The 13,352-nt window shown below is 40.5% G+C and overlaps 1 protein-coding gene across 1 annotated transcript in view; it reads left to right on the forward strand.

Annotated features, from left to right (window-relative positions):
• Positions 1–13,352, forward strand: part of scn4aa (sodium channel, voltage-gated, type IV, alpha, a) — a 36,322-nt gene that overhangs the window by 6,923 nt on the left and 16,047 nt on the right. The window contains exons 2-12 of the mRNA XM_034119104.1: positions 6,012–6,312; positions 6,610–6,647; positions 6,881–6,961; positions 7,034–7,162; positions 7,301–7,392; positions 7,656–7,934; positions 8,016–8,079; positions 8,534–8,675; positions 8,801–8,998; positions 9,210–9,380; positions 9,461–9,590. Of these exons, the coding sequence (XP_033974995.1) occupies positions 6,061–6,312; positions 6,610–6,647; positions 6,881–6,961; positions 7,034–7,162; positions 7,301–7,392; positions 7,656–7,934; positions 8,016–8,079; positions 8,534–8,675; positions 8,801–8,998; positions 9,210–9,380; positions 9,461–9,590 (1,576 nt within the window). The 5' untranslated portion in view covers positions 6,012–6,060. The remainder of the gene's footprint in view (positions 1–6,011; positions 6,313–6,609; positions 6,648–6,880; positions 6,962–7,033; positions 7,163–7,300; positions 7,393–7,655; positions 7,935–8,015; positions 8,080–8,533; positions 8,676–8,800; positions 8,999–9,209; positions 9,381–9,460; positions 9,591–13,352) is intronic.

Below are 13,352 nucleotides of genomic sequence, written 5' to 3' on the forward strand. Positions count from 1 at the left end.
GATGAATTTGGCACATTTCTGACTTTAAGATTTTGGCTATTTGGTGTAATAATGTACATTCTCCTCTTTCTCATTTGCACTGTGTTGAAACTCTTGCAGTTTTTCTGTCTAGTAGCCTGACTTTGCCTGACCAAAGATGTGTCTGTGAAACTTGTAAATTAAGCTTGGTATTTTTTTTCATTGGTGCTGAAAATAACAGGCTGCACTGCCTAGGAAATAAAAACGCAAAGAGGTGTATTAATATGAGTGCCTTTGTTCTAATAATAAACACGGACCTGTAATTGAGCTCAGGTCAAATTTGGAATTGGTAGATTTATGGCTTCTCAGCGGGGTTTTTAACTGTGTGTGTGTGTGTGTGTTTGTGAGCAAACATGTGGGTGTTTGTGTTGTGAAAATGCATCACATGCAGTGTTGCACTAATGTTTTACTACTCTAATTGCAAATCTGTAGCAAAATAATGTATGTACAGTATGCACCTTTTTGAGGGGGGAAACTGTGCATGAGCATCAAAAGCCAGGCTTTCTTCACCTGCCAGGTGAATATGTTTCTGGAGTCCACATGTCCAGTGTGGACACTTTGCAACCTTCTCAATCCCCACTATGCCTCCTCCCATAGGGACAGCATTGTATTTTTAGCTCATGTCTTCATGGCAGAAGGGCAAGATACTGTGATGCTGTGGATGCTCATACCTCACAATTTCTCTGCCGTTAATCCATGTCGCCAATCATGTGGCAACATGAGGTGTGGGACTACAGAGACAGCCTGACTCCATGCAGATCTTAAGCTACAGTGGAAGACATGGTGTTCATATTAGATCCTGTCAGCTCTTATGTAACAGGATGACCTCCTGCAGGGGAGCAGTGAATCATCAGGTGGTGTTTTTAATTTCTTAGACTGAGTTTTTTGTGCATATTGCATTATTTATCTTGGTTGTTATTATGCATTCTCCACTGACAACTTTACCTTTGTCATCACAAATGTGGCAGATGGTATAAAATACTGATTTCAGCTTTCAATGTGCATAACTGAGAAGATGTATCCGTGGTTTTCCCCTTCGTGAGTGTGTTTGTGCGTCTCGCATCACATGTTCTTGGACACAGAAGGTGTCGGTTTTGAGTTTCTTTCACCAAGTGAACCCATGTGACTGCTTGGCCAGGCCTCTATATTTCCAGTGTATTCAAAGGTGAAATAGGGTTAAGATAAGCAACCTTTTTTATTTGTTCACTTCCCCTGTTCAGTGCAATTGTGTTCGACGTGCAGTTACATTTTTTTCTTTTATGTGAATATTATTTGAGTAATATATATTTAATGTTCTTTTGATGACATTTTGTTTAACCACGTGGTTCAAACCTCAGCGGTTGCTTTATGGATTCATGTGTTTCTTTAAAGACTTGATTGGCGTTGACTTGATGATAATAGCTCCCTCTGGTCACCATAAGCTGGATGGAATATCCTCCATATCATTTCTACATGCAATCAACTCCAATTTCTAAAAGGCGAGAGCAACGGCCAAAGTCAGTTAGGTTAGGCTAACCCTAACCGGTCAGTTTCATGCAGTAGAAATCAGTTTACTAAGTTTGCATCCAAGACTATACATAATTTAGTGATGTAACAATTATTTTCATTAAATGTAAATCTCAAAACAATTAATCCATTATTGAGGTCCGAAAGAAAATATTACAAATGCCCAAGCATGACTGAGTCTCAAAGTCCAAGGTGGTGTCTTTAAATGTCTTGTGTCTCAAAGATATCAATTTTTATATAATATAAAACACAGAAAAGCAGGACATTGCCACAGTTGAGAGACTGAAAAAAGCATTTTCTGACATTTTTGAATAAAAAAAGTTACATCTAATTGTTGCAGCTCTAAACTGTATAAGCCCCCTGATAGCTAACATTCCGTTAGATACAGCATGTTATTATGTTGCCATTATCCAGGAGACCATCATGTTTGTGATGAAACATTTGATAGGCATTGATCAGACAGCCTTAATCCTCTTAATAAAAGTTTGCATATATGCATCAGTTGGCCTTTATGTCGCTGTTGGCCATTGGATCATCTAAATGCTCTAAGGAGATTATGCTAGGTTTTCACAGCTCCTTGGTATGCATCGAGAGAGGCATACCGCGAATGATGGCAGCTGTCTTCTTAGCACCGGCATAATGCATGTTGGGATGTAGTGCAAACGAGATCCACTGTGCACACATCTTCTAAAGACATCAACATAAGACTCCAAAGGATTGACCGTTACTGTGACTCTGAATATGTTGATCAATACAACACATACAATGACACAGTAGGAAGGAGGAACAGGTGCAGAGGTCTGCTTTTAATGTGGCTCCCTATAGAGTTTGGAATACAAGGTTAACTGGTGGGTGACAGGGTGTTGAAGCAAGCAGGGAGACGGCGAAGCACAGTGCTGCGATCTGACCCCGTGAGAAAACGTGGGACAGGAGCACGGCAAATGTCAAAGGACGTGTGGATAAAAAGCCTTGTTTGCTCTGTAGATCTGTTGTTTACAACTTCACCACATTCCAGGAGTGGTGTTGCGTTGTGAGGGGACTGAGACAGTTGTCACAGGATTTTAAACTCTTAAGAGCATCAGAGTTAGGCCAACAAGTCATTCAAATTGATTAAAATATGATGCCACTAGACCCCTCGGTTAAAAACACGGCTAGTACAAGATAACATCATCAAGTTCAACACATTTTCCACAAGTCACATTACAGGCAATGCTGGAATCTAGTGAACTAAACGTCCTCTTTTGTCGTATTTGAACTCTGGCTACCCTGGGGACAAAAGCCAAAAGCTAGTTGGGCTAGTTTCCGGAGGTGAATATTGGCATTGGCATTCCACGCCCGGCTAGTATAACGAGGAGGTGTCTACATTACATCGTCTATATCCTCAACCGGAATGTCACAGGTCACATGGTCTTCCCTGACATGCAAGATGATATATATATTACTGTCGGGGAAGGCTTCTGAGATCTTACATTCACTCCCTCTTCCTCAGTTTGCCACCTGTCCTCAGAGCGACTCAAGGAGCGCGGTCATGAAATGATTAGACTGTTTTATGCTAGACTCTTAAAATCAAGTAGATCTTCCAAGTAGATTTGGGGCTTTTTATGTTTCTTTGGAAATGTACATATCACTATTATTTGTATAATGCTATGGTGACCAGAGCAATCCGCTCTTTGCGGCTGGTCCCCTAACTTTCAATACGTAGCCATGATGGCGTTATGAGTGCATCATCCTGTTACTTACAAGTATTGTTCTTAATTTTGCCATACTTTTACTTGGACTCCAAGTTTTTTTGTTGATAATAATATAATCTTACAGGACTTTTCCTTTTAACTTATATTAAAGTATCCATCTACCACTGAATCAAATACTGGTTCAACCACACACAAAATCTATTTAGACTGATACTGAATATTGCACTCTTGCCTGTAATCTTGGCTCTTTCGTGAGAAGAAACATACACTGATTAATGTAGCAACAAACCGCAGCGCCAAAACATATTATTTACCTAACTGACAAGGGGCACAAGGCAACAACCTCCTCCTTGGAGGACTTATTTGAGATTGGCAGGATTTCAATTGAGGGTTCTTAAAAAAGGCACCTTTGATGGCTTTAGCAGTAACGATGTGATGTACTGCAATCAGGAAATGTTCCTCATAAGCCTTGCAGAAACGCATCCATTCTGAGGTTGGGTATTTTAAGGTTGGCTCACGGTGGAGGGCAGCGGGGCCCATCAATCCTAGAATGGAGGATATGAAACAGGATGATGAGGGGGGAAACTAGGTCTTGGTAGCGAGTAGTAGGCAGGTGTTGGTAGCCCAGTCTAATAATAATAATAATAAACAATCTAAAAGTTTTGGTAGAATAAACTGACCCATGAAGTGCTAAAGGAGAAAAGAGACCCTCTCAGTTGTGTTTGTCATTGATTAAGGATGGTGATCTGATGAGTGATCGAGTTAAGATGAAATGAACTCTTGCGTTGTGTGAAAGAGGGAATTAGAGACTCAAGTGTCATATAGCGAGGTGGTGTGGGGGTTGTAAAATAGCGGATAAGGGGTGCGGAGGCGGAAGCTTAGTGTGTTTGGGGCCCCTGTGTAAAATAGAAGGTAGCGGGGAGAGGAGTCAGCTCGGTAAGATAAGTTGGCATGCTGTCCTGTTTATCGGAGGGATGTGAGGCGCAGAGCGAAGGCTCAGCCAGGAAGGAATGAGCAGAGTCATCGGGCCTCTGTAACACGACGCTCCGTCTTGATTGCCCGGAGCAGCTGGGCAGCCACCGTATCTCTGGAGCGTGCGCGTCTTCTCACATGTGCAAATGCATAATTTTCTGTTGGAGTGAGGCAGTTTGAGGAGGTTACATTAATGTGTTTGATCAGTGGCTATCACTTTGTCTATCTCTGGTTGCAATGTTGTTTTTATCATGTCTCTTCTCTTTGCACAGCCTGTTACCAGCTTGGTTTTGAAGGTTTGAGTGATTTAATCTATGTATGGATTTTCTGTTGCCTCTGCCACTTTAAATGTAGACCATACATTGATTATGTTCATATATAACTATATAAGGCTCTGATGGATAATTGTGATTGACCTGGGTTTCTGAGGGAATTTTGCTGCATAACAGTGTCAGGAAACAACTCTCCTTATATCCATGTATTGTTATCCTAAAGCCAACTTTATGCTGGGTGTTTGTCTTTTAAATATGTTCAAATGTTCGTCAAAAATAATTTGCAATTAATTCAACTTTTGAGTAAAATTGCTAAATGCTACTGATTTTGTTTCTCCCTGGCAAATATACTTCCCTCTCAACTTGCTTTATTCAGCATCTGCACACACAGTTTGTAGTTATTGATTAATATAATATCCCCTTCAGGTTAAGTGGTTCTGAAAGTATACAATAGTAAACAGTGATAACATAACTAGTTGTACTTTTGTTTTACATTGAGATCCATCCATCTAAAGTAAAATAGCTTATATAAAAGGGGTTATTTACTCCCCTATTATGTCCATGCGAGCAGCAGCCTATCCTAAGCTGCTCCAGACGAAACCAGAGTGGTTGCTACACACTTCAAAGGATGTAAGCGAATGCCACTTGGACCTGGTATTGAGTATCTGCTAAGCTAATAAGTAATCTGATGTACACAAGTAATGTCGTGGGCTCTTTAGAACGGTGGGAAAGTCCAAAATGTCTTCCCAAGAGCGTTCAGTCATTGTGTTACCATCCCGACACTTTGAAGTGCTTGTGGTGAAGTGAGGGGTCTAGGGTCAGAGATGTAGGGCAGAGGTTAAGGGGTATGGACAAAGATCAAAGACACACGTGGAAACCTAACCTTGTAGTTCAGTGGTTCCCAACCTTTTTGGCTTTTGAACCCTTTAAACGAAGGTGTATACATGTGAGCCCATTATAAGACATGATTGTAACATTTCTATCAAAGATTGCTTTATTTAAACAATTGTCACAAGAACAGGCAACACTTTTTCATTAATATAAATATGACCCTGTCAGACTTTTCTTGGGACCCATTTAGGAACAGCTGCTTTAGGCATTCACTTCTGCAACATGTGCTCAAGGGATTAGGGAATACTATCTTTTTCAGATAATTTACCAAGTAAATATACCAAACATGCTTTGCCATGGTGGCCTAGCAGTTAAGGTGATCTTTGCTGAATGTTATTCCTCATCTGTCTCCCTCCTCTCATTTCATGTTATGTCTCTAAGGTCATTTGTCTTGATAAAAGCATATAATTGCCAAAAAATACATAAATAACACCAACAATTTTTTTAATTTACGATAAATTATACATTTGGGGTGTTAAAAAATATAAATATATATATATACATATACACCATATATACACTTGCTTTTAAAATTATTCAAATCAAATCAAAATGTTTGTGGTTTAATTTAAAATGGTTAGGGTATGGCTTGCTTTGTCTCGTCTTACAATACATTCCATCTGAAAATATATTCTCTATCTACTTCTTGTTCTTCCTCCAGCTCCTTTTAGGGAAACCCCGGTGTGGTGGTGTCCCTTCGCGATGCGAAGATGGCGCCCCTGCTCCCTCCCCGAGGCACCAATGCGTTCCGCCCCTTTACCCGGGAATTGCTGGCGGAGGCCGAGAGGCTCAAGGAGGAAAGACAAAAGGCTGATGTAGAAGGCCATGATGAGGAAGAGCCAACAGCCCCAAGCGCTGATCTGGAGGCAGGCAAGAGTCTGCCCATGATCTTCGGAGACCCTCCATCAGAGCTGCTCAACACACCTCTGGAGGACCTGGACCCCTTCTACAAAGCACAAAATGCAGTCAGTCGAGGCACATCTGGGGCACACATGGCAATGAAACACACACTTAGTGTTTAATGAGCTTGACTCCGTCCCTACTTAACCTTGAAATACGACAGGATGTATTACTTAACATACATTTTAGCTGCATAAAGTATCCCTTACGCAATGTACACCGTTTCATCCGCGGTATGCAAATGTTACAGTTAAATGTTTCAGTATCATTCCAAGATTGTCATCACTAAGTATTTAGCGAAATGTAGGAGGGACTTTTAGACTCTGCATTTATACAGATATAATCTCTGTGTTTTTCAGACATTCATTGTGATCACCAAAGGAAACACAATCTACAGGTTCAACGCTGAGCCGGCTTGCTACATTCTGAGCCCCTTTAGTTTGGTTAGAAGAGGAGCCATCAAAATTCTCATACATTCATATCCTTTGAACTATTGATGCTTGGGCTTTTTTATCATATAGTGTTTTACATTTTGAATGAGAAATAAAGTGATGTTTAGCCATAAATAAAAGGCTACTTTTATTCATATTGTCCATGTTTGTTTCCTTAACCCTGAATTAAATTATTTAGCATGTTCATCATGCTTACGATTGTATTGAATTGTGCATTCATGACGTTGAGCAACCCACCAGCATGGAGTAAAACTGTTGAGTAAGTACTTCATTACTGTAGCATTCCTGTGTTATGTTATTTCTATCTATACTAGCCTGTGTTCCTTCTTAGGTATGTTTTTACTGGAATCTATACCTTTGAGGCAACAATCAAAGTGTTGTCAAGAGGTTTCTGTGCTGGATCTTTTACATTCCTTCGAGATCCATGGAATTGGCTGGATTTCATGGTGATCAGCATGGCGTAAGTGTACTTGCGTCTAATGGTGTAGTTGCTTTTGATATCAGCAAAAGTATCTTATTGCATATTCCTCACATAGTGCATCAAATGAAAGATAATTCTTTCCTTGAATTAAATTCATTGTTTTATGTTTTTCCACAGATATGTCACTGAGTTTGTTGACCTCGGCAACGTGTCCGCACTCAGGACATTTCGTGTACTTCGAGCCCTTAAAACAATTACTGTGATTCCTGGTATTTTTTTACTATTCTATTTTACCTTACATTTTTGTATGTTTCACTGTGTTTGTGTAATTTCACAAAGCAAACAGTACAGTAATTGATTTTGCTTCACATAAAATGTCATGTTTTCCAAGTTTTAATGAATGCAATCCTAAATTGGATACATTAAAACGCCTTGCTGTATCTAATAGTATTTCTAATCATTTATGAATGTATAACCCTTGCTGTCTGACTTTAAGAGAAGTGCAAACCACATGTTGATTGTATTTTGTCAGGTTTGAAAACCATTGTGGCCGCTTTGATCCAGTCAGTGAAGAAAATGGTGGACGTCATGATTCTGACAGTCTTTGCCCTTGCTGTTTTTGCCCTCATTGGCCTTCAACTCTTTATGGGAAATCTGCGTCAGAAATGTGTGCGATGGCCCATCGAAACAAATGAAATGAACACCACTGCTCAATTTAATGACACCATGTTCTTCAATAACACCATGGGCGTCAACAATACATCATATTCCAACAGTACCTTCAACTTTAATGAGTACATTGAAAACACAGGTATGCTAAAGCCATATTACTAGATGTCTCTTATTTAAGTTTATTGTGTCCTCACTTCTTCTTTTTCTTGTATGCTTTTAGATAATCAGTATTATTTGGAAGGCAGCCTAGATGCTCTACTTTGTGGAAACAGCTCAGATGCTGGGTATGTATTAAACACACATACACCATGATCACTTTGTCTGGTAATGATCGCCTGAGTGTGATTTCTGCAGACCAGAAGATAGTACATTCAGGGTCTCTTCCAAACAGCTTCTCCTTGACCTTGATGGGAAACATCATGAGGTCAGGAAAGATCTCATTAGCTTTTGAGGACAAAAAAAAGACAATTGTGTTATTTTAATTTATCCATAATGTACAATTAAGCAGGAACGGCAGACTTTATTTGCGGAAAAGGGTTGCCTAGTTTTAAATATTGCTGCCCCAAGGAATTGTGGAGTGGGATTTACTCCTTAACATGTAGAGTTTTCAACCAGCTCTTATCATGTCTGCCACTGAGATACATCTGGGACATTTAACTTGGTTAGGAACCTCTTAAACAAATGAGACGATTGGAATGCAGCCATTTTAGCAGACGGACTCTTCTTCTTTGTTGATAGAAAGTGCCCAGAAGGATACACATGCATGAAAGCTGGGCGGAACCCTAACTATGGCTACACCAGTTTTGACTCGTTTGGCTGGGCCTTCCTGGCCCTCTTCAGACTCATGACCCAGGACTACTGGGAGAACCTTTTCCAGCTGGTTGGCACTTCTTTCATATGTTGCAAACACATTAATGCCATTTAACTTATAATTTTTGTATTACTTAAATTATAAAAAGAAACGTGTCCTTAGTTCTCGTAGCTTCTTTTTTGCTCCAAACACAGATCCTGCGGGCGGCTGGGAAGACATACATGCTGTTCTTTGTGGTGATTATCTTTCTGGGCTCCTTCTACCTCATCAACCTCATCCTGGCTGTGGTAGCCATGGCTTATGAAGAACAGAATCAGGCAACTCAGCGAGAGGCCATCGAGAAAGAGGAAGAGTTCCAGCGGCTACTCGAGCTGATCAGGAATCAGGAAGAGGTAACTATTACAAGCAATAAGGGAAACAGCCAATCATGTATTTAAATTAGCATACTGTGGGTGCTGCCATATGATAACTTATAGCAAACTTTTATGGAATTTAGTTTTGTTCTTTAATACAGAATTGAGAAAAAATAACCAAGTGTGATAAAAGTGTTGTATTATTGGTAGGGAAATTGAATAACACTGTATTCCTTTATTCATCTAGCAGGCTATGGGTCTAGGAAGCCAAGTCAGTTTAACTAGTAAGAAGTCACTCAGTCATCACACCATATCTGAGGTGGCAGATGACGAACAAAGCCTTGAACATGATGAAATTATAAAGGATTGTAGCGGGAGAATCATTCCCCGTCTGTTGGTCCGAGCACCCACTTTGGTCAAGGTAAGTCAGTTTTAGTTATTTACAAAAAAATAGTTGTATAAAGATGGTTTTGATTTGCAACTGACATCAACATTTTTCAGTGTGCTTCAGTTTATGAGCTCGAAGAGAAGTCATTAGGCTCTGATCACAGCATGCTTCGTCTGGAAGAGCCATGCCTGACACAGAGGTCTGCTAGCGCTCCGAGTGTGCTCACTGCAGCTGCTATGGAAGGTACAGTGCCAATAAAGATTAAAGGGGACATATCGTACTAATATTCATGTTTATGTATGTGTTTTGGGTTTATACTAGAACATGTTGGTATGTTTAAATACTAAAAAAACACATTACTTTTCCAATACTGTCTGTCTGAACGTTACTTTAGTCACCCTATGTATCAAATGCTTTGTTTTAGTGACTTTCCCTCCAAAAAAGGCAAGTATTTTCTGATTGGCTTGCGATGATTTTTTTTAAAAGGTTGTATGTGGAGATACCAGTGACGAACCGTGTCTATCACAACTGGACCTTCTGTAGACACACACACCCCCCGCCGCCGCCGTTATAATGTCCGTCGTTTCACTGAATTGTCGTCTTGAAAAGGGTACTGGCAACAATTCCGCAACAACATCATCTTCACCTGTTGCCATTTCAACGTTAAAAACAATAAAACGGAAAATTGCTACGTCGCATTTATAGATCCTCTGTCTCGAGCCAGTGAACTAACGGGCCTTCTAGAGCAGTGGTTCTCAACTGGTTAGGCCTCGGGACCCACTTTTTACTTGGTCAATACATCGCGACCCAACATTTTGAAGCACTCAAATCTATTCAACAAAAAATCGTGCTGTAATATATACGCTTTTGAGAATACAATATTAATAAAAGTGAAGTACAGTGCATATATCCCTTATATCCCTTCACAGAACTAAAGTATGCTTTTAAAAAAGGTTTAATGAGATGATGGAATCAAAGCTGAACTATATAAAAAGGCACACATGCTGAAAACCCAACCCCAGCAGGGGGGTCTGGGGGGATTCTCCCCCAGGAGATTTTTAGAAATACTAACATAAACTACGCATTCTGGTACACTCTGAGAAGAAAATAAATAAATCTATTACTACCCGACATATTAATAATATTTTATGCCATTGTTTGTTTTTCACTTAGTTCTGACATCTTGCTGCGAGAAGAGGAGATAGTCTGTGTGATTTACTTTAAATTGTGGGTAAGGGTAGATAGCTCCCATTGTTCTGTGACCTGTCAATCATCAAACCGGGGGTCATATTTCATTATGTGTTCATTTTTATCTGAAGTTGTACCCATGGATGTATAAAGAAGAGTTCTACCGCAGTTATTCTCCGTGGGGACTTCCGGCAACAATCTTGATTCTGATTGGCCAGAAGACTCGAAAAAACATCAGCAGAGATGTTTTATTGAGAAGATGATCACTACGTGACAGACGTTTTCAAAACCATTTATGGTCTCCGGTACTTCCAGTCCAACGCCTACTGCATGCACAGCGTTAGAAAATCGGTCCTTCAAAATAAAAGTTTGCATTTTTTCCCCAAAAAAGAAAAAAAAAATTGCAATTTCTTTTTTCAACTTTTTTTTCTTCACTCACACATCCGCGACCCACTTGAAACGGGTCCGCGACCCACTTTTGGGTCGCGACCCACCAGTTGAGAACCACTGTTCTAGAGTACCCTGGAACCGAGGGAAACTCTGAAAGAATACGCCCATTGGCTACAAATCAATAGATTGGTTGATCAAACTGTCAATCCAATCGTACACTCTCATTCAGTGCAATGGCCAGGGCATTCTATCAAGGATATAGAATACCTTGATAGAAAAATATCTGATTGGTTGCATTATTTTCTAACACAAAACCACTCATGCGTATTGCATGGACCGAGAAAGACAAACAAATCAACGTAACACTGTAATATTACAGATCAACAACATAGATACGATTCTCATTTATTCATTTTATTTACATTTTATACATATAATTAAATCGATTTTTTTGTTTGTTTTATCTGAGTGTTTCAGGGTATTCTCTGAATACCTTGAAGGCCCTGACGGTTTACCACTGGGAGATACTAATACCCCTTTCACACCGGCGCTTTTCCAGCTCCTGCTGGGAGCTAGAGCCTGAAAAGCGCCGGTTTTTCCTGTTCACACCGCAGCGGCGGCGCGTCATAGCTCCAGAAAGCGGTTCACTTCCAGCTCCAAAAAATTGTCGGTCCAGAGGCAAGAGCTTCGGAGCTATGACGCGGCGTCGCTTACGTCGAGGCGTGCAGGAAACCTTACTTTGACCATCCGTTCGCTGTTATTGATCATTGTGGAGATACATGGGCTATACAGGTTGTCATGTCCGACTATCAGAAGTAGAATCATAATGAAAAAATACGCCGGTAAAATGTGCCTATAGAAAACGGCTTAGCAAGTAGTCAGTTTAGCTTCGGTTGCTATGCTAACATCACCCATGTTATACCAGAGAAACTTTCATAACAGCGTTGTGATGCCAAACAGCGTCAATTCAGACTGACACACATTCACTTAAGGGGAACTGGGGATATGTATCAGCTGCTTGTGTGACAGTCAGACAGTGAATACTTTAGAGCCGTGTGAGCTAACCCGGAGCTAACGGGAGAATAAACTCCCGTGGAAGTGCAGCCACTGCAGCGGTCGGTAAATGCCGCTGAAACACATTAATAAACAATGAACCACGGCACTCTGGAGAAAAGTATAAGGTTGGAGAAGTCGTTATTTAATTTAATCTGGCTTCGTATGATTAAAAGCAACACGACCCGATGCAGTCCCCGGCCCGTTGTTGTTGTGGGAGAAAATCAGCGACGTAAACTTTGACGTCATGACGCAGCAGCGGCAGCTCTGGGCAGTGTGAACAGAGCGGGAGCTGAAAAGGGAAACGGGAGCTGAACCAGAAAAGCTCTCGCGAGGAGCTAGAAAGTGAAAAGCGCCGGTGTGAAAGCCGCATCAGATGGGTGGGAGTATATTCTAATGAGCCTGCGGGTTATATAGAAAAGGAAGCCACATTTGATTTGCGTGTTGAACCCAATGTTTTATGATCTAATCTACTGAAAACGGACTTGACTTGCTCATTTAACAGTGTGGGTTTGTAGGCACCCCAGATATCCAAATCGATGAGCACAAGCACTAAAAAAGTGAATGTTCATGATATGACACCTTTAACACTGAACATGCAACGACAATTGTCATAACAAACCCTTAGATGTAGCTTTGAACAAACCAAAACAAGTTGTAGAACACAACAGCAATGCATTGACAGGGTGTAAGCATATTGAGGTGTCAAGTTGCTCTGGGAATCAATGAAGGAATATACAAGGCTTAGTGTCTGGTTCTTAGAGGGGATACTCTAATGCAGGGGTGTCAAACTCAAATACACAGTGGGCCAACATTTAAAAAATCGGTACTAGTCGAGGGCCGGACTGGTTCAATGTTTATTGCAAAACTCATTGAAATGAACTTATTGCACATATTAAACCTGGAACTAACAAAGCTTAAATGATTGCCTATAAAAACAACATTAAACATTAAATAATCAGTTGCATCCATTTCTTATGGCTCTATCTGCAGCTTTTCCAGAGTCATTTCTTATGATTACATTTTTCCACAGGCCAACAACAGCTTAAAAAAAAAAAACATGCCCTGTTGTCGCAAGAAAAAAGTGCAGAAGGAAACATCCATTAAACTCAGTTTGCTGCTCTGTGATGCTAGTTCAAGCCAGATACTTGGCATCTCATCTTGGGTGTAAATTCATCAATGTTTGGGGTCAGGCTCTGAGCTGAGGAAATCCTCAGGATTGAGTGAAGGTGTGCGTGCAATATACCGGCGGGCCAAATCTAATAGTAATTAAAAATTATCCTGCGGGCCGAAATTAAATCCACCAAGGGCCTGATTTGGCCCCCGGGCCTTGAGTTTGACACATGTGCTCTAATGTGAGCTCCAATCACTGAG

The sequence above is a fragment of the Trematomus bernacchii genome, unplaced genomic scaffold, assembly GCF_902827165.1.
Source record: "Trematomus bernacchii unplaced genomic scaffold, fTreBer1.1, whole genome shotgun sequence".
Lineage (NCBI taxonomy): Eukaryota > Metazoa > Chordata > Actinopteri > Perciformes > Nototheniidae > Trematomus > Trematomus bernacchii.